Source organism: Biomphalaria glabrata, chromosome 5, assembly GCF_947242115.1.
Source record: "Biomphalaria glabrata chromosome 5, xgBioGlab47.1, whole genome shotgun sequence".
NCBI lineage: Eukaryota > Metazoa > Mollusca > Gastropoda > Planorbidae > Biomphalaria > Biomphalaria glabrata.
In genome coordinates, this window is record NC_074715.1 from 18,203,837 (window position 1) to 18,219,859 (window position 16,023).

At 34.7% G+C, this 16,023-nt stretch overlaps 1 protein-coding gene across 14 annotated transcripts in view; it reads right to left on the bottom strand.

Moving 5' to 3' along the window:
• LOC106060855 (ras-interacting protein RIP3-like) overlaps positions 1–16,023 on the bottom strand; it is a 215,055-nt gene that overhangs the window by 49,068 nt on the left and 149,964 nt on the right. For 13 of the 14 annotated variants that reach the window (XM_056029782.1, XM_056029793.1, XM_056029783.1 and 10 more), the window contains one exon: positions 9,576–9,719. The exons of the other annotated variant lie outside the window; for it this stretch is intronic. In XM_056029782.1, the coding sequence (XP_055885757.1) occupies positions 9,576–9,719 (144 nt within the window). The remainder of the gene's footprint in view (positions 1–9,575; positions 9,720–16,023) is intronic. 14 annotated transcript variants of the gene reach the window in all.

Genomic DNA, 16,023 nt, shown 5'->3' on the forward strand with positions numbered 1-16,023 from the left:
CTCTGGCGTACAGAACATAGGAAGGTGGTGATGAGCACTGTAATTCAGAAGTCATACGATAAATCGTGTGCACCTTTGAGCACTTTAAAATCAACTATTTTTGACTTGTAGCACAAACTAATTATTACAAAGCTTATATCAACTCACTGTCTGGAACACATTTTGTACATGTTATTTCTACCACTTCCCATTCTCGGATCAAGTGGAAACTTTGCACATTTAGTCATTGTCCCTAACAAAATATGAATCAATCAGGAAATTAACCAATTAACTAATAATTTATGGTTATTAATTAATTTTGCTTGATTTAGAAAAGGGAAATAAATCTTACAGGAGATATATGGCTGTAAAAAGCGTAGTTCTTTCTCTCGCATAAGCTTTGTTTTTTTTAAAGTACTTTTTAAAAAATAATTTGCTTATTTTTATTATGTAGTTAACAGAGATCTATTTATATAGCGTCCTTGAAATAGTTGAGAATCGAAAATTATCCCCGATGTGATAATACAAAAAAGATTCAACATTTGTTATCAGTCATTTTTTAAAAAATAATTGATTTTTAGCGGTACACGAAAAGGGGAATAACCACTATTAGTTTTGTGTGTTCTATCCGTCCACCCGTCCCGTTTTAAGATCGCACAACTAGAAAAGATTTTGAAAATTTGATATCAGGATATCTTAGAAGTTGCAAACATTTGGTGCATCAACTCATTTTTTATTTTCTAAAAGTGAAAGTTTTAGTTTTTAAAAATGAGATATGCAAGCATTTTGTTCATCAAGTTACACCTCTTTTTTTAACAACGATTCACTATTAAAAGGAAACATCAAGGATTAGTACAAAGCGCTATATAGACGTCAATTATTAGGGTATATAAAATTATCAAATTATTTAGATATAAGTGTCAATGTCCACTGGTAATTTCAAGTAATCATACTTGTTCGAACTGCAGCAAATTAAACTGCTTAAAATGTATTCATTTCAATTGGAAGTCTTTTCATTTCTAAGTCAATATACCAACTCTCTTAAACATCCCAATACAAACACTTTTACATCTACCTTTATTGTCAGGCATGCACTTTTAGCAGATGCTTGTTGGCCGCCGCCATCTTATTTATATAGATCTGAAGTTATAGCTTAAGCCTATACATATTTTTGTTAATTTAGTGAAATCTGATTTTAAACTGTATTTCTTTTTAAATCTTCAGAAATATCGACACATCAGGGTAAAGAAAGGGCGGGGAAGGAAATCATTCTCTTTCTCTAGACATTGCATGTGTATCAGAAGTTTGTCTACATTCAATCAAATAAACAATGCGACATGTTAAGACAGAATGCCCTAGCCGTTAATCTAGACACATCGCCAAGCCAGGGGCTATAACCTCAGACAAGATTGACTGATTCCTGTCGAGCTCTGAAAGCTGCAGGCTGCTGACATAGTTTGTACATTTCACATTGGGTAAGCGCATTTCTCTTCTAGAATACACAACAAACTTAATCAACAACAGGAGGAGAGAAAATACAGTTAACACCAACACATATAACCCCTTAAACAGAGACACACATAGAGCTCCATGATTAAACACACAGACAACGCCATAACTACACACACATCTCCTTAATTAGAAACACGCACATCTAAAAAAATTACACACACATACACACACCTCAATAACTACACATACTCAAATATCCAAAACTTGATGCATACAGTTTCATTACCAAATAAACAGATACACCTACACAACTAGACCAAAAGGTAAACACAACTTTTCTGGACGCCTAGATAGACACTTACATGACACACACACACACACACACACACAATACGAAGTTAAACGTTGAACCTGGTCACTTACTACTCTGTGACTGCAAGTACAGAAACCATGATAGGTCTTGATCTGTATACAAGTAAAGTACTTCTGATAGATCTAGATCTTTTTAAAAGTATAGAACCCCTGAAAGATCAAGATCTTTATACAAGTATAGAACCCCTGATTGATTTAGATTTTTATAGAAGTACAGAACCCCTGATAGATCTAGATCTTTATACAAGTATATAATCGCTGATAGATCTAGATCTTTATACCTGCAGAGAAAATTACCTTTCGGTGCAGAAAGAGATTAATCTATGAACGCTAGAGCAAAATGTAAACATTATGGGGTCACTGCAGGGCATAATTTGTAACAATAGGTCTGAATAACTAACTACAAACTCTGATACCTGTGTGGGCACGATTGGATATTTGACTACATATTCGACTGGATACACGGTTAGATGTACCGTAAAACTCCCTACACATCTGAATATAAGATTATATTATTAGACATAATTTAATCTACGAATAATTGAAATAATTAGTTGCTGAATTAAAAAAAAATAATTTTGGGAAAGCTAACAAGGGAGTCATGGAAGGCAATAGTTATGGATAAAACATATCCAATACAGATGGATATATATGAATGGATAATATATCCAATTCAAGAAAGATGTTTGAATAATATATAGGGATTATTTGGTAAAGATAGAATTCATGACTAACTTTTCAATTGCAGCTCAAGCAGCGTAAGAAGCACTAGATCTATCTATCTATCTATCTATCTATCTATCTATCTATCTATCTATCTATCTATCTATCTATCTATCTATCTATCTATCTATCTATCTATCTATCTATCTATCTATCTATCTATATCTATCTATCTATCTATCTATCTATCTATATATATATATATATATATATATATATATATATATATATATATATATACTAGATCTAGTAAAGCACACAAGAGCACTCAATTAGGTTTCTTTAAATATAGGAAAAACATCTTATTGGTATTTTTCACCATTAATGAAACAATGTCAAGGACGCTAAATTGAACGTTCACTTTTGACAACCAAAAAAAGAAACAATGAGCCACAAATGAAAGAGTTTAGACAATTTGATTCTGCAGTGCTCACATGTGCAGACGAATTATCAAATAATTAAAACAACACCCATAGTTTAGCAACACTTCCTTACGTACACCGGAGGCACTGAAGAGCTAGTTACGTTCTCAGTCTTTAAATGAAAATCTCTAACCAGGAGAATAAATACACTGCGGAATGGCACAATGAGAACTACTGAGAGATCTAGTATGAGGTCATGCTATGAGGTTACTATGAGGTCATGCCAGATACAAAACAAGAGAAAAAAAACAAAGATTATTTTTATTTCAATTGACAAAGGATCAAATAGTTGCTCTCATTAACCAAAGAACAACAAATCCATTCAAGAACACACAGACTTTAGTGTCCTGTTAACATATTATATCTAGTGCTGGAGTAGTCAAAGGTTGCGTGAACATTTTCAATCGGTTTGAAGAAAAAGCAAAGGAAAGGTTGTCTGAAACGTGGCCCCCCTATCTACAATAGCATAAGGCCTTATCAACTAAATCCAGCCCAGCAGTGAGATCCAGGGCCGAGGGCTACGTAATTGTATTTCCAGAGACAGTGTTGGAATAGCGAAATGTGAGGATAGAGATGCCATGCAAGATCTACAATAACTTTCATCTCTAACTGTACTAAACATACGATTTTTCTGAATGAATTTATAATTGAACTATTTAATGAATTGTAGCGGGTATCATAGATGTACTTTAAAATATTTAATACTTGCATATTTCTCGATAATTCCAAAAAAAAAAAGAAATTAGAAATTATTTTCTGTACTTTTATACATATAACTAAGTATTTTAGAGCACTAGTTTTCTTATAGGAAGTTTAAATCATGCTAGGAAATACGTGAAATTTCAAAGATGAATAGAAAATGCTAAAATATCTATTTTAAGGTAGATAATCATTGCACTAGATTATTTGACCACGAATCCGTTTTTACATGGTTACTTCCCTTTAACTCTCCCATTCAGTATTGTGATTCTTTTGCCTTAGCAACTTTTTTTTTTTAAAGTCAGAATTCTAAAATTAAGTTCCAGTGATTTGGTTTAAAATTTGTCAAAGTGCCAACTTTTTTTTTCGTCTTGACATTTAAAAAGAAGTCAATTTACGAAAGTTAACAGTGATTCTAGTTTGAAGCAGGGATAATGAAGTAGAGAGCGAGAGAGAGAGAGAGAGAAGGGAGAGGGAGAGAGAGGAGTAGTAGGGGAAGAAGAAGAGTAACACAAACGAAAGAAAAAAGAATAAAGCTTTTAAAAAATCACTATAGTGACATGCGTGTATGTGCGTGTGTGTGTGTTGGGGAGGGGGTGCTGTTCATGTCGCAGTGATTTTTGTTCTTTTTTTATCCACTAAAAGTTCGAACAAAAAAAAACAGGGGGGGGGGGTGCTGTTAATTCTGGGGAGATTTTTGTTCTTTTTTTATCCACTAAAAGTTCGAACAAAAAAAAAAGCTCATTAATTATTTTGAACGAATAGAACGGATTGGACTGACATAGTTAATGTAGGATTGTGTTTCTCTCTTTTCTTTTCTCAGACAAATCCTCATTTATTTTGGAGTTGTCAATGTCCACTATAGCAGGACATAATGCATACAGCATTTGGTTGATTAGCATCTTGTAAAGATGAATATATCAACTATCAACTCGGTTACGTCAAGCAAACGCCTTCAACCCAGAACCTTAAACTTTACCTTAAAGCATGCGGTGTGAGCCTCCACCCCTAAGCCCAAGACAACAATTGTACCAATGTTGTCATGGTCACCCTCCCATTAATTAAAGATCCACGGAGTTTTATATACTTCATTATTTTTTGTGTTCGCTTGAGGATAGATATTTGTTTCTCTGAAAAATTTGACATTAAATTCTTTGTGTTTAACTGTCAAAAAAATTATTGATATCAACTTTCTGGACCAACATGCCAGTGTGAACCGATAAAACTTTCTGGACCAACATGCCAGTGTGAACCGATAAAACTTTCTGGACCAACATGCCAGTGTGAACCGATAAAACTTGGTTTTCGACTCGGGTTCTCGTATCACACTGAAAATCTACACCAGCAGCATCAACACATCAACATCTTGTCACATGATCAATTTATTTGAATGTCTATTTTTTCTTGGTTGGATGTTGTTCTGTGAGTCAAAAAATGGAGGGGGGAAGGAGGTCTTATTTTAAAGTTTTCTTTTCTTGTGTCAAGAAAACCACAAAAGTCAATTAGGAAAACAAAACTGGCTTCCTGTCTTAGTCATCGTAGGTTGTGGCAAAATAAGTAGGTCACAGTGGGAGTGCTAAGCCAATAAATAATGAACTCTTATTAAAACTTCCTAAATACTCGAAGACAACCATTTTTTTTAAAAAATTATTCTTAGACGTTCCATACCTCCACAGGCTCTTAGATTAAAGTTGTACCAAACTGCCTGTTTCCTTTGGTTGTTTAAGTTATACCAAACTGTCTGTTTCCTTTGGCTGTTAAAGTTGTACCAAACTGTCTGTTTCCTTTGGTTGTTAAAGTTGTACCAAACTGTCTGTTTCCTTTGGCTGTTAAAGTTGTACCAAACTGCCTGTTTCCTTTGATTGTTTAAGTTGTACCAAACTGCCTGTTTCCTTTCTTTGTTTAAGTTGTACCAAACTGTCTGTTTCCTTTGGCTGTTTAAGTTGTACCAAACTGCCTGTTTCCTTTGGTTGTTAAAGTTGTACCAAACTGCCTGTTTCCTTTGGTTGTTAAAGTTGTACCAAACTGCCTGTTTCCTTTGGTTGTTAAAGTTGTACCAAACTGCCTGTTTCCTTTGGTTATTAAAGTTGTACCAAACTGCCTGTTTCCTTTGGTTGTTTAAGTTGTACCAAACTGTCTGTTTCCTTTGGCTGTTTAAGTTGTAAAAAACTGTCTGTTTCCTTTGGTTGTTAAAGTTGCACCAAACTGCCTGTTTCCTTTGGTTGTTAAAGTTGTACCAAACTGCCTGTTTCCTTTGGCTGTTTAAGTTGTACCAAACTGCCTGTTTCCTTTGGTTGTTAAAGTTGTACCAAACTGCCTGTTTCCTTTGGTTATTAAAGTTGTACCAAACTGCCTGTTTCCTTTGGTTGTTTAAGTTGTACCAAACTGCCTGTTTCCTTTGGTTGTTTAAGTTGTACCAAACTGCCTGTTTCCTTTGGTTGTTAAAGTTGTACCAAACTGCCTGTTTCCTTTGGTTGTTTAAGTTGTACCAAACTGCCTGTTTCCTTTGGTTGTTAAAGTTGTACCAAACTGCCTGTTTCCTTTGGTTATTAAAGTTGTACCAAACTGCCTGTTTCCTTTGGTTGTTTAAGTTGTACCAAACTGTCTGTTTCCTTTGGTTGTTTAAGTTGTACCAAACTGCCTGTTTCCTTTGGTTGTTTAAGTTGTACCAAACTGCCTGTTTCCTTTGGTTGTTAAAGTTGTACCAAACTGCCTGTTTCCTTTGGTTGTTAAAGTTGTACCAAACTGCCTGTTTCCTTTGGTTGTTAAAGTTGTACCAAACTGCCTGTTTCCTTTGGTTATTAAAGTTGTACCAAACTGCCTGTTTCCTTTGGTTGTTTAAGTTGTACCAAACTGCCTGTTTCCTTTGGTTGTTTAAGTTGTACCAAACTGCCTGTTTCCTTTGGTTGTTAAAGTTGTACCAAACTGCCTGTTTCCTTTGGCTGTTTAAGTTGTACCAAACTGCATGTTTCCATTGGTTGTTTTAGTGAGAGTACACTAGACCAGGCTTCAAGCAATCCTACTCACTTAAACAAAGGTTCAATTTAAAAGCCTTTTGGGAAATAAAACTTACAGAGTTGAAAGAGATACTTATGTGTACGGGAAGTTTTTGTTTCAATTCTTTTCAATCTGATCTAAAGATGTTGTTGTTTTTTGTAATATACTTTATTAAACATTGTTGAATGTGTGCTTGTGTGTGTGTGTGTGTGTGTGTGTGATGTTCGTTTGTATTATTAGTGAAGAAAAGAAAACAATAACTCTCTAGTTCTAACATTTACAAGTGTCCTTGCCTCATTTGAAACTGTGGACTATGAAATGTGAGACTTTGGAATGTGAGACTTTGGAATGTGAGACTATGAAATGTGAGACTTTGGAATGTGAGACTTTGGAATGTGAGACTTTGGAATGTGAGACTTTGGAATGCGAGACTTTGGAATGTGAGACTTTGGAATGTGAGACTTTGGAATGTGAGACTTTGGAATGTGAGACTTTGGAATGTGAGACTTTGGAATGTGAGACTTTGGAATGTGAGACTATGAAATGTGAGACTTTGGAATGTGAGACTTTGGAATGTGAGACTTTGAAATGTAAGACTTTGGAATGTGAGACTTTGAAATGTGAGACTACTGAAATGTAAGACTTTGAAATGTGAGACTACTGAAATGTAAGACTTTGAAATCATGAAATGTAAGACTTTGAAATGTAAGTCTTTGAAATGTAAGACTTTGAAATCTGAGACTTTGAAATGTGAGACTTTGAAATGTGAGACTTTGAAATGTGAGACTTTGAAATGTGAGTTTTTGAAATGTAAGACTTTGAAATGTGAGACTTTGAAATGTAAGACTTTGAAATGTAAGACTTTGAAATGTAAGACTTTGAAATGTAAGACTTTGAAATGTGAGTTTTTGAAATGTAAGACTTTGAAATGTGAGACTTTGAAATGTAAGACTTTGAAATGTGAGACTTTGAAATGTGAGATTACGAAATGTGAGACTTTGAAATGTAAGACTTTGAAATGTAAGACTTTGAAATGTGAGACTTTGAAATGTAAGACTTTGATATGTGAGATTACGAACTGTCGAGATTTGATAATTGAACAATCAGACACATATTAATAAAGAATATATGCACAGATAAGGGGTGATGGGGTCGCATATTGAGTGTACAAGGACGACAGTTCCGGAAATGTTTTTGAACACTGAAGTTGCAATGTTTTTTTGTTTTTTTTGTTGACTAATTGAGCGCCAGGTTTGACGTTTTATTTTCTGTTCTTTCATTCTCATAACTTCGTATCTCATTTCGTTTTAATGGCCATAACAAGGGGGAGCAACTCCTTGTCAAAATTTTGTCAAAAAAGAAATTTCTTTTTTTCTTTCTCTGCCTATGATAATGACAGCTTGACATGTCAGATGACATCTGAGTGGTAGATCTTACAGCATGTGATGAGTGAGGAGCGAAGAGCGTGTCGTTGTTTTATGAATTCATAGGTATGGGGGGGGTAAGCTTATCCTAGATGGATATATAAACTTTAAAAAACACACTATATTCTAAGGTTTTCAATATTGAGTTATATTGGTTCGTTAGCCAAAACTAATGGAGGTAAATACTATTTATGTTAATGGTTCATAAAGTATGTATTGCAAGCAGTCATTATTACATATTAAGCATTAGGCATTTATGCATATTTATACTTAAATGTATAGTTGTGCAGCTATCTAAACTTGTCATGCTAGCCAAGAAGTCTGGAAGTAAATAGACTTCATGAGGCTACATTGAATACCTGTAATAGTGTAGCCTCTTGTGTATCTCTAATTAATCAAGTCCACGGCTTCTTGCTGTGTGACTCCCAGGCTGTTGTACGTTAATAACTTCATTGCCCACTAAAAGCCTTCGATATAATGAGGCACCAGACTGTACCGTGCTACATGTGCTCTTTAATATGACTTAAGTCAAAACTTCATGACTTCATAAATGACTTAATAGATGGCAGAAAACAGATAAACAGTGCATGCTAATATTTGCTGTGCAAAGCTAGACTGTAAATCTACAAACACCAATCTAGGACAATGAAACTCATGCATGGCGTGCAACAGAACAAGCGACAGGAAGTGACATTGTCTGTGGCATTTCTGATGGTTGTAATACCATCACTAAAAATATTAAAATTTAAACACATGGACGGCAAGCCATAATGACAAGGTTAAAGGTCAGAACGTTTATATGTCTAGACTAAAATAACTACGAGACTAAAAAAAAATATTGTAATAGTTAAAGCTATTGAATTTGTTATATCTAGTTTAAGATAAGTTAGATATATCTAGCTGAAGCTATTATAGCTGTTTAATGTTGTAAAATTTGTTATATTTAAGTTAATGAATTTGTGAAAGAAGAGAGATTAATAAAGTTTTTTGGCCTACGTGTTGAGTTCATGAAATGAATGTTACAGTGCTCATAATTACACAAAGAAATGGTACGTGTATGATCTATTTTTTTAGATTAACGAACTATTTGATCTAAGTGTATTTAACCATCAGGCATTAACATTGACATCAATTGCAAAAGGTATGTAATTTTTTCTTTAAGTTGACTACCACAGTAATGTTCAGATTGTATTATATGTCTTTAACTATTTTCTTTTTTCTTGTACACCAATGCAAGCTATATAGGTAGAGATCTAGTGGTCACTTCAAGCTCAATGACCACTTGACCACGTAATAAAGTTGACAGCCAAAAGTTGACATCTAGATCTATATATTTCAATAGAAATACACACACATGTATATGATACACTGATATGTATATATTTCAATAGAAACACACACACACATGTATATGATACACTGATACGAGCAACAACACCAAGTACAAGCCCGGCCGCCACCCCAACACAAAGAGAAATCGTGGGGTGGCGGGCGTCCGAAGGCGTACCTTTCAGACCTCTTCAGGGGCCAGCCGGTCAAGCTGTCCACCACGTATCTGGTGTGGGGGTCGTCGGGGGAGACCAGTTCCTGTTGGTCTGTCGAGGGAGCAGGAATCACCTCGGTGAAGTCCGGCTCTATGACCAGTTCCTGTCTGCAGAGAGCACAGAAGAAAAAAAATATTCGAAAAAAGTGCAAACAAATTTTTGTACAAAGCGACTCAGCGGTGAAACAGTAGTTTTAAAGTGAGTTTACACTAGCTTTACAGTGAGTTTACACTAGCTTTACAGTGAGTTTACACTAGCTTTACAGTGAGTTTACACTAGCTTTACAGTAAGTTTACACTAGCTTTACAGTGAGTGTACACTAGCTTTACAGTGAGTTTATACTAGCTTTACAGTGAGTGTACACTAGCTTTGCGGTGATTTTACACTAGCTTTACAGTGATTTTACACTAGCTTTACAGTGAGTGTACACTAGCTTTACAGTGAGTTTACACTAGCTTTACAGTGCGTTTACCCTAGCTTTACAGTGAGTTTACACTAGTTTTACAGTGAGTTTACATTAGCTTTACAGTGATTGTACACTAGCTTTACAGTGAGTTTACACTAGCTTTAGTAATTTTATTGTAGTTTTAAAGTGACTTTACACTAGCTTTAGTGATTAAGCAGTAGCTTTGACTATACACTAGCCTTAGAGATTTTAAAGTAGCTTTACAGTGATTTTACACTAGCTTTAATGATTTTATAGTAGCAAAATAGTAAGAACAAATGACATTTCGTCATGGCATTTAAAGAAATATAAGTGAAAATCACAGATAAAAAAAAAAAGAGTTACTTTAAAAATGTGATCTAGAATGTATTTTAAGGAAATTTTACGAAAAAAACAAACTCTGCTTGTTGAAGTCTATTGAGGTCAATTGAAGAAAACATTTGTCGTAATGATATGAGCCAGACTTCTGGGGTTTCTTTTAAATCTTTTATTTTGTGTTAAATTCAGAAAAGTAAACACTTTAAGAGAGAGAGAGAGAGAGAGAGAGAGAGAGAGAGAGACGGAGAGAGGGAGAGAGGGAGAGAGAGAGAGAGAGAGAAAGAGAGAATTGTATATACGCATCGCACTCCAGTGTTAGATATCGATCTTCAAAGTAGTTTTAACTGAGAAATGTTTGTTACAAAGATTCCTGGGAAAAACAAAAGACAATTCCTGGTAGTTAAAGGGAGAACATTTTCTCTCTCTCTCCCTCAATGTTTACGACTGTAAGTCTTACAAATACACACACAGAGAATTAGCTGAACATTTTATGGAGAGTTAAACTAATGGTTTATCTTTCTTCCTACATAGACAAAGAGATGTCGGAAAACAAATCTAGTTCGCTTGTTGGTTTCTAGGTGGACAGAATAGAGGAAGTGTCGATTATCCATTGTATTTTTTTTCAAAAGTATGAACATTACAGAATCAGATTCCGTTTGTAGATCATTTTCACCAAGCTTATATTAACTCTGTCTGTCTGCTGTCTGTCAGGACTCTTCAATACAGTGTTTCTTTCACTGCCCATTCTGAGATGAAATGAAGCTTTGCACAATTATTCATTGTTCATGACAAAACATAAATACAAAAAAAAATAAATAATTAATCTATTACTTAGTTTATTAGTAGTAATTAATTTTGTTTTGTATAGAAAAATGGAATACATCTAGCAGTATTGCGATAGATGTCAGCAATTGAGCGGTTCTTTTCTTTATATACATTTTTTCTTATTTCTGGGTTTTTAGTTGGCAACATTGAAGCTCAATTAAACGTCCTTGACATTGTTTAGTTCATTTTAAAAATTTAAATGTAGGTCAAGGTAAGAAAGATCTCAGGTAGGCTGTTAGCCAAGTTGTATGCTGTCAGGTAGGCTGTTAGCCAAGTTGTATGCTGTCAGGTAGGCTGTTAGCCAAGTTGTATGCTGTCAGGTAGGCTGTTAGCAAGGTTGTATGCTGTCAGGTAGGCTGTTAGCCAAGTTGTATGCTGTCAGGTAGGCTGTTAGCCAAGTTGTAAGCTGTCAGGTAGGCTGTTAGCCAAGTTGTATGCTGTCAGGTAGGCTGTTGGTCAGACTGTATGCAGTGGAATAGAGTTATTGAAGAAAGAAGAAATAGATGTGGTCAACTATATATTGTCATTGGAAAGTCCTTTTTTTTTCGATTCCAAGTATTTAGGCCAACTTTCACTTTGATCATGTTTAGAGACTGTACTCATTTATTTTGACAACCTTTCATTATCCTATCGAGCTGAAATTTAGAATATAAGCCCATCCTGCGTCAAAATACATTTTATTAAAATCTCAGAAAGATCACTTCCTCAATTATTGAGTTAATTAGAAATTAAAACAATCTGTACAAAACATTATTACCGGACCTATCTAAGGGACGTTACTGTATTTAAATATTAAGTCTAAGACCACATAAGTAAGCTCCCTTATATTCTTAAACTCCTATTGTGTTAATTACTGTCGATGCAAAATAATGAGGATATTTGAATAGAATTGAATAGAATGAGAATTAATAGAGCACCATCAGCTTTATACATTTGATAAAAAAGCGTAATGATCATGTACAAGAGATAATAATAACAATAGCAGTAATAATAATACTGTAATTTATAGAGCGCTGTTATTAAACTTATCGGAGGCTCAAGGCGCTGTGATAACATTACAAACATAAACACATCAACAAACATAAACACATCAACAAACATACAATGACAAAGGGTCCTGAAACAGACAATCGAATATCGTATATATTTCTTGCTCTGAGAAATCTTTACCAAGGATTATTTGTAGATCGATAGCTAATTTGTACATGAATTTATTTTGGGTACAATCTATAAATAGATAAGCCATAACTGATTATCTTCTTCCAGCCTGAAAGTTATAGATCTAATATCATCTCGTACGCACACAGACAGGCACAAAAATAAAATAAACAATTGAGCTCAAAACTCAAGGTCACAAATTCCTCAACATAGTTACTAGATTGACCAATAGTTAATTAACTCATCGGTTAAATTTTTAAATTAATTACAATTTTGTCAGGCACAAGAAGTAATTTAGTAAAATTTCAACTTGATCCAAGATTGGATGTTAGAGAATTAATGTGTCAAATCTTTTTACCAGACCGACAGAAAATAATAAATAGACAAAAATCAAGCACCATGGGAAATAAAAAACAAACAAACATGAGTTTCAAACCCCGCTCCTCAGTTGCTTGGATCTAGAAAAAAACCTTAGAGCTGATAAAGAAGTTTTAGGTTCCGCCAAATGCTAAACGGACTACCTTGATAACAAAATTTATTTTTTAAATTCATAGACTTTCTACCCCCCCCCCCTTTTTTTTTCAAAAAGAAGGATTTTTTCTTCTTATTTATTGAGTGGTTCTGTTGGATCATTCTGGAACATTTGTTAGAAGAGCTTTTTTTTTAAAAAAAAAAAGAAATAACTCTTTCGTTATTCTTTGAACGTACTCATGTCACATCTGGCCAGATTGTCGCACTGTCACGTGATCTAAGTGACAGTTGGAATACACAAAAAGAAGAAAAAGCCTTGTACAAATATGTAACACACGAGCATGCAAGGCAGACCTACACACAGCAGCCTGACATACCAACATGGGACCGTGCCATTATGGAAGATTACAAAGCTTAAGGACATCCGCCGGGAGGGGGCTATCTGTCTGTCTATGAGCTAAGTGTTATTCACTGATTCCACTAAAGATTTCCTGATCTAGATGTTAGCTTCAAATAGAGGAATTAAACTAATTGGTGGAATTAAACCCACCCTCTACACGCACACAGACTCCCACGTAGACATTATGTCCCGTTCTTGATCTTGTCTAACATACCTGTTAGATAACAACTAATAAGGATGAGCACATTCCTTCTGACACTGCAGTGCGGCATATCAAGTGTGCAAAGTGTCCTTTGGCCCCCTATTTACTAAATCATGTACATGTTATAGGGGTGTGAGTGTGAGTAATGTTGAGGTATTGATGAGTACTACTAGATGGACTATTTGGTTGTATAGGGCTAACTAGAGTCTGAGGAAGCCTGTCGTAGTTGGTAGCTGAGGTTATAAATAGAAGAATGAAAGTTAAAAAAAAAAAAGGGGGGGGGGGAGCGAAGGTACGGAGAGTGAATTGTATTTTGTTTGAAATGTTGAACATATTATCTCCCTTGTGTTTGTATATTAATCTGCATTGAAGTCACAGAAAGTCCATTTACATTTCTAATTAAGTTCCTCTTTTATTTTAAGCCTACAATAATTTCGTTGGACAGACCGTTATACATTTAGTAACAACCCTACCAGCTAATATCAACACTATATAAACCATATTTCAGTTGTAAGTTGAACTGTACAACTATACACGTTTCATAATTCAAGTAAAGGAAAAAAAAATTCTTGAAATGTTAATAGATCCCTTAATGTTCTTTTTTATTCTCGATCTGTCTGCAAAGGCAGCCGGTAGCAGAGCGAGGGGGAAAGGGCGAGTGTTACATCAGGGCCACAAATATTTGTAAGTTAGGCGAACGGTGACAACATATTCTCTTTCTTGGTGGGCTCCCTAAGAAGTGATTATTACCGAGTTTATATCAACTCTCCCCGTCTGTCTGTCCGTCTATCTGTCAGTCTGTCTGTCTGGTTAAAATCTCTTACACGTTAATTCTTCCACTTCCCATTTTCGGATCAAGTTAAAACTTTGCATAATTATTTATTGTCGATGACAGCTTATGGCCTCTCACACATTTTCACACACTTCCACACATTTTCACACACTTCCAGTGGTTTCTTATACATATTCCACATACTGCTAATGCTCTCTCTCTCTCTCTCTCTCTCTCTCTCTCTCTCTCTCTCTCTAGTGCCACATTAAAGATTAAAATCTGACAAATCTATCCTAAAATTGGAGATTAAAAGTTTAAGCGTAATGGAATGTAGTTGGAACAGTCTGCTCCAAGAAGTGATGTTACGCTAAAATAATGAAACAATATAACAAGATGTGACGAACTATAGCACAATGAGACTGACACAAGAGGCCTCATGTATTTTTTTGTTTTCAATGTTATTAAATTCGATTCAAAAGATTTCAACTCTTCTCTTGAGCACTATTGGACAGAAATGAACGGAAGTCTACATGGCTGAGCACAGAACACTAAGTGCACATTACTTGCACATTACTTGCACATTACTTGTGCACTTTCCACGGGAATAACAGTTCTTTCATCGCAGGGAGAGAGCGGAGTGTTGCCAGGTGTTGACCAGCCTAAACAATCTTTACTTTAACAGCCAAAGTGGCGCAAAAACAATTTTATTTAATTCATTTTTTTCTGTCTCTAAAGGCCTTTATATGTCAAGTCTTTTTTTTCCAGTTATTGTTTTATGTTTATTTATACATGAAAGATCCGCTATGAAAAAAAAAGAAGTTTAAAAGTAATAAAGATAAAAATACATTAAAAATATTTTTTTTTTTCATATTTCGGTCAGCAGTGAAGTTGTTCATAATGTTGGCTTTCTTCTCTAAAGTGTTGGCTTGCTAACAGAGCTTTAAAATGTTGAAGGAATGACATCGTTTCATCTTTTATTAATAATGTTGTTTTAGTGCAGTTTGTATTATGGAACAACTTTTTGAAACCTAAAACGTTTAAACAAATCATTCAGATGGGATGAAATAAATCTAATCGTTACAATAGAAGCAAAGAAAATTAAAAAACAACAACAAATAAACAACAAAAAAAACGCAGAGAAATAAAAACTTCTTAATGGACGACAGACAAAAGGCACAGCCAATTGAAACAAAGATTCTGAGACATAAATTTCCATGCACACAAACCTAAAATCAAGTAAAGGCCCGAAAAATCTGAGCAGTATTTTTTAAAATTATTTTTTTTACAACTCTCAAAGTAGAAAATAAAAGGTACACACACTGAGCCATCATTCATCAGCCCAGCATACGAGACTTGGGGCTCTCTGACAAAAACTATAATGAGCTTCTCAAGCTTTTAATTTCTGGACATCAATCAAATATTAATTAGCATCTATCAAAGTTTATCTCTGCTCTGACGACGGTAATACATGCAAGCCCTAACCCAATAATGTTGTTTACCAGTTATTTTATATTTAATATGCAAGTCATTACCAATGAAGCTACGGAAATAGAAATCAACTCTGAGACTTCTCTTTGGTATTAACTGACAGAATTACATAATTCCAATCATCCTATAGTCCACTACAAAGGTATTCATAAAACATGTCAAAAGTGTGGGTCCAGTGTGTCAAGGCAAACAGAGTTGAGAAACAGGTCAACAAGTTTTAGGAATGTTGTCATTGATCCAAACCAAAATGTCGTTTTGCCCAGAAATGTAAACTGAGTCGATCGAGAAAAGTAAAGAAAAGTCAACAATTAGATGAGGTGTGGTAAGAAAAG